We start from the raw sequence: 17,469 nt of genomic DNA, 5'->3' as shown, positions 1-17,469 counted from the left end.
AATCCATGGGAAGGTTACTGCAAAATCCCCATTTTTTCCTGATCAGCTGGGACTCAGGAGGCAGAGAATAGATGGGGGCGGGGCCACTCAGAATTACTACCGGTTCTCCGAACTACTCAAAATTTCCGCTTCCGGTTCTCCAGAACTAATCAGAACCTGCTGAAACCGACCTCTGCTGTGGACCCACTCAACTGTATTAATGTCCAATATACAGTGTGGATTCCAGGCAGAATAGGGAGTATCAGGAGGTCCTGTTGTCATTATAGCATAAGTATCTTTCTCGGGGAAAACTTTTGGCAGAAGGTTTTAATAAGTGAAGCTTTAAATGACCCCATCTCCTGTAAGAATATGAATATGACTGTGTGATTTAATGAAGGTGATGGTGATGATGATAATAATAATAAGTAAATATATAATAATAGGATAATGGTTAAAATGGGGGTGCCATGGAGTAAGTCATCCAAATGTCTTTTTATTTAATGTCATTACAAGTCTAGCAGTATCATCTGTGAAAACCCACGGTGGAGAAGATGGAGATTGTGGGATCCATTCCTAATGGATAGGTGAATTGTCAGAGGAACATTGAAAGCATACATGCCACAACCACTTAATAAGGGACAATTACTTTCTGTATTAACCTTGAACTCTCCATCTCCATATTCTAAGTCTTATAGTGAAAAATCTACATATGAATTCCTAGTACCCTGAGCTTCAAGCTGGGATTTGCTTTTGAAATTCTCTCTCCACCCCCCCACTCCCTCCCAAGGATAGCAGGTTTCAAGTCCTTTTGAATCTTCAGGGAGATTGAAAAGCTCCCTGCTGGTTTTTGGAGTGTCAATCTAGTCTGAAACTCCTGAATTGAAATTCATATGCAAATCTGACACTATCAAAGTTGGGTAGAATAGAGATGGGGATTGACTAGTTCACAGCCAAAGATAATTGTTCCCTTGTTAGGTATTCATGTACACTAATAATCTTTTTTCCCCTTATTCATTATTAGTTGGCAGTGGGTCACATCCATTCTGAAGGAATCTTTTACCCTTTTGCTGGCCCTTGTTTGCCTTGTAATAGTCTTTTGCACTGCCTGGCCTCATTCATCATTAGTCCTTGCTTTTTCTCTCTTAGTATTTGTCTATTTCTCATGCAGTCAAATAAAGTAAACCTCTTCTGCCACAGTGCATTGTCTAGCTTTGATAATGCTCCGAATCTCATTGATGCCTCCTTTCTGCATTTGGTATCTGACGAATTATTGTATTTATTTTATTTGCTCTTTTATATACCCAGTAATATCTGCAGAAGCAGCAAAGCCGATTGCCCATTGAGAGAGGTATGCAGAGCCTCTGATGATGATTAAAGTACCTTGGTGGGCAAATCTGGAAGTTCTTTCAGATACATTGGCTGCAAACTATTTAATACTTTAAAGATCAGAAATGATATTGAGTTCGGTAGAGAAATTGATTGGAATCCAGAGCAGCTGTCAGCGAATGATGTTACATAATTGGTTATCCTCAGTTAGGTTTAGGCTAATATACCTTTAACTTCTTGCTCTGAGATTTAATTTATTTGCTTTTGTGCAGTTTAACCCTTGATCATAGATGAACCTTGAAATATGAAACAAGGTAATGTGTCAAAATTAGCTCTGACATGATTGATCTCATTGCCTTGCGGAAATACTTAAGAGAATAAGGAAGAAGGGTAATGTATGTTTCTACAAATATCTCTTTACTCAGACTGTTAATATTGCTTGTAAACTATTTTGGGAATGTAAACAATTTTGGGGTATGAACAGTAGTCAATATTATAGAAATGTTACAATATATTTTAATATTACATTGTTATGTATTACAATATTTTATTCAAATTGTATTTTATTTATTTATTTAAAAGGCTTGTACAGCCACCCATCTTATGTGTCACAACTCTGGGAGGCTCATCGAAATATAATAAACCCAAAAGAAACAATAAAAGACAACAGACAAAATAGCTAGCAGCAAATGTAGGTTGGGCAATTATGATCTATATAAGCAAGGGACATTTAACGCTGCTTGGACCACCATATTCTGGACCAATTATAATTTCTGACTGATCTTCAAGGGCATCTCTCCATAGAGTGTCTTGCAGTAATCCAGCTGGGAAGAGAACAAGGCATAAGTGACTATGAGCAAGGTCTCCTCAGGCATGAATGGCACAATTGGTACATAAGGCCATGGTTGTCACTCCTCAAGCAGAAGTCTTGGAAGACGTCCAAATTGCGCACCAGCTCTGTCCGAGAGTGCTAACCCATCAAGAGTCAGATGACCTATCACTGATTTTGGGGGCCCCCAGAAAAGCCCAAAGCCATTCTGTCTTGCTAAGCTTAAATCAGAGCCAGTTATTCCAGACCTCAACAGTTTCTAAACACTGGGAGAAACCCCTGAATAGCATTGCCTGTCCAGCAATATTTACCTTGCCCTACCTCTGCTCATTTGCTGTTGAATGACCTCAAGAGTTTTCATATAAATATTAAAGTTTCATATAAAAATATTAATGGTACTGAAAAGTTATCCAAAACTTTTGGGTCCAAGGATTGTCTCTTGTATACACACACACACACACCTCCCACCAACCTCTCTCTCTCCTCTCATCTTTGTACAAGTTAAGACTAATTCTCTGCGTTTTCAAAAGGAGATTCTCTTTCTTTTGGATTCATTAACGAATGAACTGACATCACAGGGATTAGAGCAAGGAGTACCCAGCGTCTCAGGGCGGAAGTCGAATACGGAGTACTGGCTTGGCCTCAGTAGCTACGCGAATTCGATTCCGCATGTGCCTTCGGTCTCCGGGAAGGACCGTTCCGCATCGTCTTGCAGAAAAGGAAAAGATCGAAAAATCGGGGAGCTAGCAGGAAGTGAAAAGTATCTCCTTCTGTAATCGGGACAAGGCCGAGGGTTGCTTTAGTGCGATCTGACGCTGGAAAAGAGAGACGGGAGTCCCGATCGCTTTAATGCCGGAGAGATCGGCGGAAGAAAGCGCGCTGGACTCGGGTTTCTTTCGGTGTGATAAACTGGAGATGGAGGAAGGTGAGGTTTCTGTGCGCGCGTTGTGTCTCCCTTTTCATTCCGCCTTGGGCCAGCCAGTGGGTAAACGACGCTAGTCGGTGATAGAGGAGGCCGCTCAGATGTAAAGAGCAATTTGGGTATAGACAAAGTCTTGGTTTTATTGGCATTAAAGTTAAGAAAAGGGCGGAGGAAGGTGGCATTTCTACAAATAATTTTGCATACTGTTACAAATCAATAAGGTTAGCAGTAACTTCGGCCTCTCTTTTTTGCAAATAACTGAACTTCCTAACAGTAACAGAGTTGGAAGGTACCTTGGAGGTCATCTAGTCCAACCCCCCTACTCACGTAGGAGACCTATATACTAGGGATTAGAACCGCCGATCTTTCTGATCGGCAAGCTCAGCCACTGAGCCACCTAGCCAGGCAAAAGTCAAGAGTCAGCAAATCATTTTGATACCACTAACCTTCTGATGTGTTTGCTTTCTGAGCTGCTTTGCTCCTAAAGCTTTTTGAAAAGCAGAGCTGGATGAAAAATAAGTGGTGGAGGTGCACATAACCAAATGTACCTGCAAATGATCTCTGTCATTCTGACAACCACAGTGGAATTTGTGCTTCTGTCTATGGGAAATCCACCTTTTTTTGTGGAAAAGATGAAGCATGCAGTGGATCTCTTATGCCCCTGCAATATATATGTAATTTCCCTCTCAAAAATATTGGTTTGTTGATTATAACTACATTAATTATTTTAAGGCTGTATAAGGGAATGCAATATGGAAATACTATATAAAAATATAAACTTTTCCATTTAGCACAATGCTAGATTTATATATGTGTATATTAATTTAATATTTATGTGGAAACGCTTTTCTCTGCTGTACATAATATAGATCTATTACATTCAGTTAAAGTTTTAAAAAGCTTCCACTGTACCAATGAAAGGATTTTTCCCATCTGCAAAACAAAACAACAACCCAAGAATCTATTGGTCTCTGGGAATATGTTAATTCAAAGCATGGATGTTTTCAAAGTTATCCACAAAATTTTCTTCTCTGTATCTTAGTTTTTGTCAAATTAAAGAAGAAATACTGAGAAGGATGGCTTGTTGTCCCTACATCTATCTTATTTTTTTCAATTAATCTTTCAAACCATATGGCATAGATGTTATTTAGTAAGCCGTTTATTCATTCTTTGAACTGAATAGATTTGTTTCATGGAAAAAGTTATTTTTGTAGGAACATGTGTTCAGTCTAAGTATAGATTATCATAATTTTTGTTGCAATAATCATAATTTTCTGTTGCAATCTGCCACAGAACTGTTCTTTCCCATAATCTCAAATGCAGTAAGTTTCTTTCATTGAAGTTTAAAATTTGCCTAGTTTGGGAAATTTATCCAAAAAAGCAAGTATATCCATTTATTTCTGAGTATCTTGCAGATGAGCGTATTTGATGTTTAGGATAATTGAAGGCTTATATACCCTACTCTCTGTTTGTGTATGTTTTTTCTGGATCTTTGACATCTGTGAGGCCTGTTACATTGGGATTAATTACTCTTGAAATTTAAATGGACTATTCCCATTTGAAATAACCCAAGAAATTGGTTTTGAGCAACTTCATTGAAACTCTCATTCCACAGCTAAAAGAAAGGGGGAAAAGGAGGAGGAGAGAAATTAGGATTCAACTGTCATGGGTTGTCAACACAAATCATTTGCACTGAACAACTGCTTCTGCGTCTCATTCATAACACCTATGATACTGTTAAAAGAAAGCATACTTTTTCCTTTCTGTTGTTGAACACTTCATAACACATTCTACTTGGTGCAGTGTGTTGTAATTTCTTCAGGGTTGCTTAGTTTTGGGGCTGTTTCCTGCTCAAAGATAATGCATTGTTTATAGATAGCAGCTTGATATATCAGTTCAACTCTCAGAATGTTTGCTTTTACATCTCTGCAACTCCTGGATGAATTACAGTAGAAGGTCAACAATTTCTGACCCTCAGTTATTTAATGATAGCAGTACAGTATTGTCATATATCTGATTATATCTAAGCCACGCCATACTGGCTGGGTTCAGAAGCTGCATAGAGCCATTGGGTGGTTTGTTTGAGTTTTGTTGTTAAGGTTCAGGAATTCTAGCTTCTGTCTTATCATATTGCATAAAGATAGCTTATTGAATAAACATAGCATAGAATGCTAAGCACAAAACCATTCACTGTCATGACTCATTGTGATATTCTGAAATGTGTGAGGGTTTTTATTTTTGCTTGTGTCAATGGAGTTTCTTGGGCTTTAGTTCATCAAGACAAGTCTGCTGGATTAGGCCAATATTTAGTGTCCTCTAATGTAGCATTACAAGTGACAAACTAGGTGTCCCTTGAAGCTTGCTAACAGAGTATTAATACTTTATTATAAGATGCATTTTGCCTATGGACATGGACATTTCATTGAACCATTATGGGTAATGACTAATTGCTTCTAGTTTCTCCTACTTCTGAAATATATACATAAACAAACCTAATTAGGTTACAGAGTGAAAAATCTCAGTTCTATTTTTAGCACTTAACCTTGAGATTTGACAGGGGGAAGAGTTTCTTTTCTCCTTCCATCTGCCACATTCTGAGCCCGGGCACTGATCCCCACTCACCCTAGCATAGATGTCAAATGAAGGGAAATGATTTCCTACAATGGAGAAAAATCCCAGATTTTGCCATCTGTCAAAACCACTGACAGTCAGGGCAGTGCTGTGATTGGTAGATAGTTCCCCTACCAGATGTTGATATTAGAAACTGGGAGGAAGGAGCAGGACATCCTTTTCCACACAGGAAATAAGGACACTATTCTCCAGTTGTTTGCCAGAACAAAAATCTATTAGGATTGGCAACGGGAACAGTGCTAGTTAAGATTTCTGCTGATTCCAAATAGCAGAGGAGTATTTAACTGAGCTATGGGGAAGATCCTATACTTTTTTTAAAACTATACTTTTACTTTACAATTTACAAATTGTTTACAAGATCAGTTAGAGAGTGGTTTTGCCCTGCAAAGCTTTTACTAAGAATGAATAGTCAGCATAATATACAGGGGTGGGTTCTACTTATCTTTACTACTAATTCGCAATGGGATCACACACACGCGCGAGCGAAGCAAGCATACGTGCCAAGCTTCTGCGCATGCGCAGATCATCTATGATGACATCCGGGTGGGTGGGCGGAGCCTCCCTCCAATTTTACTACCGGTTCGCAAGAACCGGACTGAATTGGGGGCAACCCACCACTGGTAACGTACTGTTCAGCTTCACTCAATCAAATAGACCTCCAGGCATGTCAGTTGCACTGTTGACTCCAGAACTAAGGAATAGGACTAGGGAGGCAGAGCTTTAGTTCCATCCATAAGGATGGAAGCTTATTCTTGGTGACTTGGAGTCTTTTATTTAGGTATCATTTCACATACTGTGGAGATTGTGGGGAAACACTAGAAAAGGAATGTAATTTTGGTTACGCTGTACTCGTTGATGAACATTTTAGTCATGAGGATGATGCAGACACAAGAGTCTCTATAAATTACATTCAAAATGGAATTTTTAATCTACCCAAATAATTTTTTTGTGCGTGCCAGATGTTTTAGCCCATTTATTTGAGTATAAACTTCATTGAATACTGAAGCTCTTACATCTCTAAAAATACGTCTAGATGGGTAAATACTATTGGGAGTGTTTGGAAGATATATAGCAATGCAATCCTATCCATACATCTGACCTACAACTAAAGTAAATAGGTTTTGTCTTCTAAGATTAATTTCTGGATATTTTGTTCAAAAGCTGTTGAACTGAGGCAAAGAAAGAATCCAACCTGTACAGAAGTTGAAGAAAAAACTCTCAAAGAAAACAACGAAAAAGGCAAACAATCCAAAAGATCCGTAAAATGTGAGTTATATCACTTTTCTGTCAGTGTTTCAATTCCATATATATTTGTTTTTAAGGAATTAGATATAGAAATATATTTTTCTGTGTAGAATGGATAAGAAATCTTTATTCTGGAAAAAGATGTGAGCTAAAATATGCCATATATTTATTCCACTTTGTACGCAAGCCTGTTGAAAGTGATCCGTCTTCAAAACCAAAAGCAGCTTTGAGGTTATGAATCTATATTTTACAGTCAACACAGAATAATTGCTAAACTTTTTGGCAAATTAATTTTCTAAAAAAATCCACCAAGAAGAGCCGCAAAAGAGGAAAGATCACATGCCTTGTCTCTGGCAGTCTTGCAGGGATGGAGTTCCTGCTCTATTGTGTTAACAGCACAATAGCTGAACTTTTTCTATGTATAAGAATTCAAAAGTTTTTTTCTCTCTTTTTAAAATAACAGTCTCTGCTGCTGAAATGCAGATGGTCCTCAGTGATGGTAACTTAACAATGGAAATGTTAAGTGATGTGGTCGTAAAGCGTGACATCCCATCGCTGGGCTGCTTAGGGACGCAGTTCTGGAAGTCCCCAGTTACCATTGTTAAGCAAATTATTAAGCAAGTGACTTTAAGCACAGACCTCATGTGACTGTGACTTTCAACTTCCTGCTGGCTTCCCCATTGATTTTGCTTGTGTACAGATGGCAGGGAAGGTTGGAAATCATGATCATGTGACCGTGAGAAACTACTATGGTTAGAAATTGGGGTCAGTTGTTGAATGCAAAGATCATGATCATGTGACCACAGGGGCACTTTGGTTGCTGGAACGTCAAGGACCAAGTTTTAAATGCCTCTTGTTCAGAGCCATCACAAATTTGAATGGCCATAGAATGATTGGATGCTAACCAAGGATTACATATAGCCAGTTTCTGGTCTGGAACAGATTATAACAATAATAGTTTTCTCCTCAAAATCAAGTCCCTTTGTCGCTTTTGTTTTCTTCTGATGCTAGAACTTTGTTATACTTATTGGGATGTAATCTGTAAATTTGTCCTCACTGTTTGTTTGGTACAGGCTGTTGAGAACACCTGAATCTATTTTATTTACCTGGCACAGCTTAAATATAATTTTTTAAAAACTTTTTTTAAAAAAAACCCACAGGAGATCTAAATTGATTGATATGCTATGCACAAATTCCCAACAATTTAGGTTAAATACAGATCATTTAAACAGAGACAGCTGTAGGTATATAACAAGTTACTACTATGTAAAATGCAAGCAAGCTGCGTGTTTGAATTTTTAGCAAGATATGAATGAAGATTAAACTTTTACAGATGTCTGCTTTTAAGGAATGTGCCTTGATTTCCACCCCCACCCCCCCAGTTTGTCTATTTCACCATTCAGGCAAATAAACAATCCTATTTGATTTGAGAAAACTCAACAGATACCAAAATAGGCTAACAAATCTGATTTACCCAATTGTATATTATTGATGCCTGTAACATCGAATTATAATCTGTGAATTCATGAATGTCCATGGAGCAAACTCTGTAAATATTTTGCTTGTTTCATTACAAGATTTATGTAATTCCCAAAGGATTCGAGATAGTATATAAAATACAAAATACAATAGCAACATTATAATACAAAGCCGTATTAGTGCTGATGTCTTTACAGAAATTATTTCTGAGGACCTTCTGAAAAAGTGATGTTTTTACTATATTTCATATGACTATAGGAGTGGGAGCCATACTCACCTCAAGGATCAAGGTGTTCCCTAGGAGGGACCTTATATATAGAATGCCTGCAATTCAGATCTTTCTTATTGCACCTCATGATGGGAGGGATCTTCAGCAGACTCCCCCTGATCACCCAGTGCCCTGGGTTGGGTAGACAGAATTGATCTTGGAAAGGCAGACTCTTAGATTCCAGGACCTGAATGAACTAAGGCTTTATAGGTAACAACCAACACCTTGAATTGTACTTGGAAACATCAGGAGCCATGCAGGTCCCTCAGCAGTGGTGTAACCTGGCAATACCTAGCTATCCAGTAAGCACATGGCCTGCTGCGTTTTGGATCAGTTGAAGTTTCCAGATGGTCTTCAAAGGGAATCCCACAGGGAGCAAATTACAATACAGTAATTCAATTGTTAGATGACAAGAGCCCAAGGGACTGTTCCCAGTGCATTCTGTTTCTAGTAAAGTTAGAACTGGCACTCTAGCCAGTGTTAGGCCAAAGGTCTCCTGGCCACAACTTTTATCTGCTCTACTTGAATTCCAACTTGTGGGTCTGCTGTTCCCGGGCAAGCACAGAGATTCAAAATTATTATTATCCTGAAATAATTAGGCACTCCATTTTGTCTGGATTGAGTCTGAGGCCTTTGCCAGTCTGAGTCAGATGAAATCAAGAAATAGACTTCACAGAAGACTAAAAACTACTTTTATTTAGATTGGCTATGGTAACATATTCTTGCAAGCAATGTTTCCTTTTTGATGCTTTGGTAATAGACCTTCCCTTTCTCCATCGAGTCATCCTCTTTGTTCTCTACAGCAGATCAGGACTTCTACCACATCCTCCATTCTTGTGTCTACAGAGTTTGGTGTTGTATATTTTGGTGTTTTGTACTTATGGACTGGTTGGGCAGTAGCCCTCTGCTGCCACCTGCTTATTGCATTGCAGACGGCTTTGACAAACATTGGGCATTGGACTTGATATGAAAACATAGCTTTTCAGTTACTTTATTTGATGTTTATTATATTTCTTTTCAGATGTCTTAATTCCACATTTTACAAAGCTTTTCTTTGGCTGCATTACAGCAATCATAAGTGGAATGATGTATGCCATATATCTTTCAACATACCATGAACGCAAATTCTGGTTTTCTACTAGGCCGGTAAGGAATCTCAAACAATAAAGTCTGTTATGTTATACAAGCAGAAAGTTGGCTTATTTATAAACAGATGTGCAGTTCCTACAATGTCTAAGCCAGGGTTCTTCAACCTTGACATCTTTAAGCCTGGCGGACTTAAACCCCCAGCTGGCTGGGGAATTCTGGGAGTTTGAAGTCCGCCAGGCTTAAAGTTGCCACGGTTGGAGACTCGTGGTCTAGGCCATCTGACAAAGAGTACTTAACCTGGCCATTGGTCATGGACAATGTAGGACCAAACATATGATAAGCCATGATTGCCTACACCCAGTCTAGAGTCCAGATGGAATGATAAACTGCATAAAGTAGGTTTCTTAGTTTTTCTTATCACATCCTTAATTATTTTTCTGTGAAGAGGTTCCCTTTTACTTCCTTTCACAATGAATTTATAGCTTTATCCTGTTTTATTGGCATTCTCTTATTGAAGCATGAATGGGTGCACCACACGTACAAAAACCAGATTTTCAGCCTTTAAAATATACTTTGGGGCCTGTTGACTTTCCTGTGAACCATTAAGAAAAGCAGAGCTGTCTCAATAGTATTAATCCTGTGATACTACTATCACAGAAAGCTGAGGCCATAGCTCTAGAAAGTTTTGGCCAGCCTGTAAAAGCATCCCATTTGGGGACTGAAATCTCAGCTTTTAAGCATCTGAAGCAAAGTTGGAAAATATATCCCTCAAGCTTTTCAGAGCTTCTTCTAGTTTAAGCAACTTGATAGGCCAGGTGAAAAAGGACAATTTGTTACTAGAACATTCACATGTTGTAACTTAGCTGCTATGTCCTTATGAAACTGTAGCTGTAACCTTGAGCTATCTAGCTTTCATAAATAGAAGTAGCAAACTCATATTTTCCTATAATCTCTATATATAAAAGCGAAAACCACTCATGCATTAATCATGAAATCTCCAGAACCGTAAAGCCTACAAACTTGAAATCTGCCATGTATGTTCCTCTTGGCTTCTAGGTGCTCACTAAGAAAGGATTTTTTTTGAAATGACCATCAGAGCATTAGTATTTTCCTATATTATTATAACACATTCTGATGCTAATTAGTTAGACTTTCTACTCCCCCTCCTAACTTGAAAATAACTCTGGAGAGAATGGGATAGCATAGGACAGGTTTCTGTGGGGCAAGCCCCATGGAGAGAAGGGGCTAGAAACCCTGAGGGAGAGAAGGGGATAGGATAGGAGACATTTCTGTGGGGCAAACCTGAGGGAGAGAAGGGGATAGGATAGGGGGGGATTCAAGCTGTAAGTGTTGATTTATCAAGCCCGATCACATAGTTTCGTAATGAAACACGGGGATCCAGCTAGTTTGTTATAAATATAATCCATCGACTGTGTCAAAGATGAATAGTTAACTGGGTGGATGGGGAACATAATTTTTTGTAAAATAAAATTTGATGCTCAAAGACCATTGAGGGCATTTTGAAAGAATCCTCTTTCAAAAGCGTAATGAGAATGAGTGAAATTTGCATTTAGGGACTATTTTGTCTGCAGAGGTAGTTAATTCTTCCCAAAAAAAAAAAAAAAGAAAGCGATTTTTTTTTTAGTAAAAAAGTTTTATTTCCATTTTCTAACAACCTATTCAATATACAGTCTCTTATTCAACATTAGTCATTAACTTTCATTTGTTACTTATTTGGACCTGCCCAGCTACCACTTCCTTCCTTAACAAACCTTTCCTCCTCCCTTCTCTACTTTCTTCTACTTTCTTCATCCTTCCTCTCCTTCGCTTTTCTACATCCTCTCCTCCTTCCCTACTCTTCTCTTCCACCCTTTCTAACCCTCTCTCTTTCCCCTTTCTCCTTCCTCTCCTTTCCCCCTTTTCTACCTCTCTCTTTCCTACCTACTTTCTTCCTTCACTCTCTCCTCTCCCTTTCCATTCCCTTCTGAAATGGCAGCTGAGCAGCCCCGATTTCATTTCAAATTATTTCTATTTCTTAATTATATATCTTCAATCATTCCTTTACATTGATCCTTCATCTCCCCCCTCTCCCCTTCCCTCCCTCCCTCCCACCCCCGAGACTTCCCAGAACAAAGTACAGGGTATAAGATTAACAATCATAAATTAAAATACAACATAAGTCATAATCCATAGTCACTCCTCTCTAAGACCTTAACTCCCTTCCAGAAACAAAAAGTACATTCTTCTTCCAGTCCATTATATATCAGTCCATTCCACTCCTAAAATCTTCAGAATCTTCCAATTAAATTAGTATTTCCAGTTCATCAATAAAATACATAGTTTTAATATCCAATCTTCATCAATTAACACCAAATATATATCAATCCATTCCACTCCTGAAGTCTTCAGAATCTTATAGTTTTAATATCCAATCTTCATCGATCAAGACCAAGACGATATTCCATCTTCCAGTATTCATCAGAAATTCTTTTATAATATACCTTTCTTCCTCTCCTTTCCCCTTTTCTACCTCTCTCTTCCTACCTACTTTCTTCCTTCACTCTCTCCTCTCCTTTCCATTCCTTCTGAAATGGCAGCTGAGCAGCCCGATTTCATTTCAAATTATTTCTATTTCTTAATTACATATCTTCAATCATTCCTTTACATTGATCCTTCATCTCCCCTCTCCCCTTCCCTCCCTCCCTCCCACCCCCGAGACTTCCCAGAACAAAGTACAGGGTATAAGATTAACAATCATAAATTAAAATACAACATAAGTCATAATCCATAGTCACTCCTCTCTCTAAGACCTTAACTCCCCTTCCAGAAACAAAAAAGTACATTCTTCTTCCAGTCCATTATATATCAGTCCATTCCACTCCTAAAATCTTCAGAATCTTCCAATTAAATTAGTAATTCCAGTTCATCAATAAAATACATAGTTTTAATATCCAATCTTCATCAATTAACACCAAATATATATCAATCCATTCCACTCCTGAAGTCTTCAGAATCTTATAGTTTTAATATCCAATCTTCATCGATCAAGACCAAGACGATATTCCATCTTCCAGTATTCATCAGAAATTCTTTTATAATATACCTTTCTTCCTTAAACAGTCTCCCAAATATAATTCATATTTCCATCTTAAATTCTTAAATTTTTATCCAATCTCCAAAATAAACAATATTCTATCTTCTCATATCTTTAATATCACTTACATAAATCAAATAACATTGCTAATATTAATATTTCTTCAATTTACCTTACATCTGTCAAATAACATTATTAAAATTATAACTTATATCCAAAATATATCAATTATAACAATTAAATTCTATTTAACCAAATACCAACATTACATCCATAAATTTTTCTATCTGTCCTCCAAAAGTTAAACAATATTCCATCTTCCCATTCCTTTATACCTCACATATATCAAATAGTAACACCTTATACCCAAAATAAGTCAGTTGTAAAAATTAAACCCTATATATATATATTTTTTAAAAAAATACCATCAAAATCACATCTTAAGCATTCTCCTTCCCCTTGTCTTCTATCTTACACATTTTCCACCATCTGCTCACCAATCAGCTTAACATCTAACAATAAAGAATTTCCAATCTTTAATATATTGGTGTAAAAAATCTCTTGTTTAAAAACTTATTAAGAAAAGATAAGCCTCCAAAAGTTCCTATAAAAAAATATCCATATTTGAAGTGAAGAAGTTTCCAAGATTTTAGTAGTTAGTTCTGTTTGCTTAAGAGCCATTCTTAAACTGTAAAATCTACCAAAAAGAGAAAAAAAAATTCAATAAACTTTTCTTCTTAAACATTGTGATAAAGAAAAAGGTAAAAAGAAAAAAAATCATTAACAGTTCTTATTCATTCCATTTAAAAAGTAGCTTGTTATGTTCTTCTCTTCCTTTGTCCTTTTATAGTTTCACTTTCCTTTGTATATTGCAAACGCCATTTTAAATCCGCTCAAGTTAAAAGTTAGTTCAAAGGAAAGCTATTTAAGAGCTGAAGTTAAGATTTATTACTTGCAAATTCTTGCTAGTCCTCCTACTTTGTTCTATCTGTGTTGAGTTCTCTTTAAAAATAAATCTTGGCACAGAGATGGTCGTGGCTTCTGTATAAACAGAAGCACCCTGGGCACGGAGCTTCGTCAGGCTAAAGGGGAGCTCTCACCCTTCGATCTCCTGGTTAAATTCCAGGGGCTCCCGGGGAGCTCTACCCAAACCTGACCACTCTTCCCTCCCCCTTCTCCCGGGGGAGAGAATTCCAAACCGTTTGACAGCCCATTTACGCTGTCAGGGACGGTTTGATGAAACCCAGGGCAGACGATTCCAAAGGAATGTCCACGAAGCCTGCATTGCCAGCGGAAGTCTCAGAAAGAAAGTGATTTGATGTTTTAAGCCAATCTAATGGTCCCTTTTTTCATTGTCCATTTGAAATTTGGGGAAATTTGTGAATTAGTAGACCATTCAGTTTTGAAAGTATAATCTTTGTGTTGTGAGAGAGGGATTGGGGGAATTCATGTTATTTGTAGCTTACATTTTCTGGTTGTTGTTTTTTCTCTAGGAACTTGAACGAGAAATCACATTTCATGGTGACAGTGCCATTTACTATTCATTTTATAAAGAACTGTTAAAAGCCTCCTCTTTTAAAAAAGGTAAAGCAAATACACTTGCTAAATTGTAACTGAGGAGAAATCAGGATTGTACAGGATGCATTACCTTCTAGGGCTTGTTGTTGTCGTTGTTAGTTGCGAAGTCATGTCCGACCCATCGCGACCCCATGGACAACGTTCCTCCAGGCCTTCCTGTCCTCTAGCATCCTCTGGAATCCATTTAAACTCATGCCTACTGCTTCAGTGATCTTCTAGGGCTAAATGCTTGCAAATCTTCAGGCTATACAGAACTCTGGGACAGATTGAATGAAAGTTTATGTGACTCTAAATTTACATGTGTGCTTCAATGCAGTGGAGATTAGCAAACCTTTTATCTACCCATTTTATCTCTTATTTTCTAGGATCTCATTTGTAATTTCATTAATCCAATTATTTATAAAAAGCTAGCTCATGGGTTAACTTTTTTTCTTTTACTTTTCTTCTTTTAGGAACTCATGCGAATGATCTCATAGTGATTTATATGGGCTTCTCGAAACCATCATCCAGATTTGAAGCACATCTCCCATTAATATTTGAGGCACATCTCCCTAACCATGGGCTAGGTTTGGACTAAAGGGAGATGTGCCTCAAATCTGGGTGGTGATTTAGAGAAGCCTATATGAATTACTATGAGATGATTCACATGAGCTCCCAAAAGAAGAGAGGAAAAAGAGTTGATAGACAATTAGGGAGACTTAAGATTTACTAAAAGCATTGAAATTTAAAAACAATTACAGCCAAACAACTCTGCAAAGTAGTTGGGCTGACCCAAAGTCATCCAATAGGTTTCCCATGACTGATGTTGATCTGAGCCGTAGTCTCCCCAGTCCTAGTCCAATATCCTAATCATTCTACCACATTGGCTCCCAATAGAGTATTTCTTCAGATTGTATTGTCGTCTGAAGTCTAGTGCCAGATCTGACACTGAACATTAAGTACACAGCTAGATTTCAGGATAGACATGAAGTTTGTCCCCTGGAATTGTAGGCCTATGGATATGACTTTCTGTCAAATTGCCATGATCATGGGGTGCAGTCATCTTCTCAAACAAGCTTTAGAAAGAATCTGGTTGAATAATCTACTTTCAGAAACAAGCAAGAATAGATTATCTCCAGTAAATCAAATGTCTTTTATATTCCTCCTGATTTTTATGAGATGGCATGTAGGAGCTTTCTATAGTGCGTGATGATGATGGGCATTTATTTATTTTATAGGGTAGCACACAGAAATATGGTAGAAGCATAAGACAAACTTGTGAGATAACTTATCCCCAATAGTTTCTGCTCATCTCAACAGAACTGACAGAGTGGACATGCTTTGAGCTCCCTGTATGAAACCATGTTAGCTGATTTGATCTGTTGGAACATCTTCCCAATCAAACATCATTTCCCCCCAGGTCCTGATGGCCCAGACCCTGTTGATTTTCCATTGGCTGTTCTATGTTGAGAGGTTCTTAAGAATGTCCACAATGCCTCTGTACTATGCTGATGGTTGCCTTATTTGTTTGTTTGTTTAGTTAATATTATCATTGGCTAACTAGAGTCACTTGCTGAGATGATAAATTGGGACAGCTAGATATGTCTTTCAGATATAAATAAATAAATAAATAAATAATGTGGACATCTGGGTTATTTATTTTGTTGGATACAACTATTTGTATAATAAGGGGAAAAAATTACCGTATCTCCGTGCCTCCTTCCTCTGCAGGCATTCATCAGCTTATTCATGACAACAGGACCCTGTCACTAAAAACAATGAACACTGTACGACAGATGACTTTGTATCCAGAACTGATTGCCAGCATTTTATATCAGGCATCTGGCAGTGAAGTATGCATCTTTTCTTTTTTATCATCTTGTGTCTCGGAACCAGGAAAGTTTACTGCCTAAAAGAAACGGGCTTGCTTTATTTCAGAGGCCAGGTGAAAACAATACGAACTAATAGGAGGCCATCTTACTTCGCATCAAGAGTACTCCATTTGCTTAGGAAAAAAATGCAGCTTGCTCCTGTGTGATTCCTCCTGTGTCAACTTAGTTAAGAAAGCAAAAAAAGTCTAAGAAACTAATAATGTTGGGATCACACTCGGGATCAAGACTGGCAATTACAGTTTATGGTAGCAAGAATTTTGGGTCAGCCCCTAGAAACACTAAAGTATTGAGGTTCTGGGCTGGCAAATTCTGTATTCATATCATGGTTTTATCATGAATTCATTAGCTAATCTTTGTCAAGCCACTCTTTCGTGAACTTCAGTTCCTAACCCTTTAAAATCCCTGAGCAGCTAAGAGAAGCATTACTTAAATTAAAACAATCTCCTTACTTTATTTAATGAATTAGTTTATATATGCTATGCCAGAATAACAAGTCTGAGCAGAAACTTCTGGCCATGAATGATCTGTTGTAGCAATCTTTTAAGAAGTTAGGGCTAAGGAGTTCTAGCCCAGTGAAACTTCATGTTGAGATATTCATTATTATAATCCTTAGCGGCACTTGGGAAGGGGAGGCAGGGAGGGGGTTGTTTGGGTGAGTCTACAGGTTTTGCTAGTAAGGCATAGATTGCAGTTGGTAACTGCATTTTAGATTATTCCATGTTGGCATTTTTCAGAAGGCTAACGCTCCTATTCTATTATCATTTATGCACTTCACACTGAATTAGTATTTAATTACTGATCTTTTTTGCAAGTCAGCTATCTACTGGTACAATGTATGTAGGGAGGAGGTGGGGCTTGATGTGGCAAGCAGGCTCTGGCTGCATGAACTACCTAGGGGAGCTTTCTTAGGTCATCAGTAGTAAGCAGATCAAAGTTTGAGAATTACTGTTTTATGTGAAGCAGCCTAAATATGTCCAATCTCATGGGTGAGGATTCAACTTGATATAGTTGGTGAGTTGAATCTATACTATCCTTTCAGAGTCTAACGGGACATGTGTGCGTAGCTCTTTAAGGCCAAGGAATGCATTTGGTCTTTGTGTTGGTATAACTCAGGTATAATACTCTAAATATTAAGTAAGGGCAGGAGACTAGACTAGC

At 37.8% G+C, this 17,469-nt stretch overlaps 1 protein-coding gene across 1 annotated transcript in view; it reads left to right on the top strand.

Moving 5' to 3' along the window:
• Positions 1-2,843: 2,843 nt before the first annotated feature.
• Positions 2,844-17,469, top strand: part of DPY19L4 (dpy-19 like 4) — a 36,803-nt gene continuing 22,177 nt past the window's right edge. Inside the window, exons 1-5 of the mRNA XM_058178865.1 lie at positions 2,844-3,059; positions 6,849-6,953; positions 9,701-9,825; positions 14,356-14,446; positions 16,151-16,272. Coding sequence (XP_058034848.1) covers positions 2,984-3,059; positions 6,849-6,953; positions 9,701-9,825; positions 14,356-14,446; positions 16,151-16,272 — 519 coding nt within the window. The 5' untranslated portion in view covers positions 2,844-2,983. The remainder of the gene's footprint in view (positions 3,060-6,848; positions 6,954-9,700; positions 9,826-14,355; positions 14,447-16,150; positions 16,273-17,469) is intronic.

This window comes from Ahaetulla prasina, chromosome 3, assembly GCF_028640845.1.
Source record: "Ahaetulla prasina isolate Xishuangbanna chromosome 3, ASM2864084v1, whole genome shotgun sequence".
NCBI lineage: Eukaryota > Metazoa > Chordata > Lepidosauria > Squamata > Colubridae > Ahaetulla > Ahaetulla prasina.
Note: the sequence above shows the minus strand (reverse complement) of the source record. Positions and strands in the feature narration are given on the sequence as shown.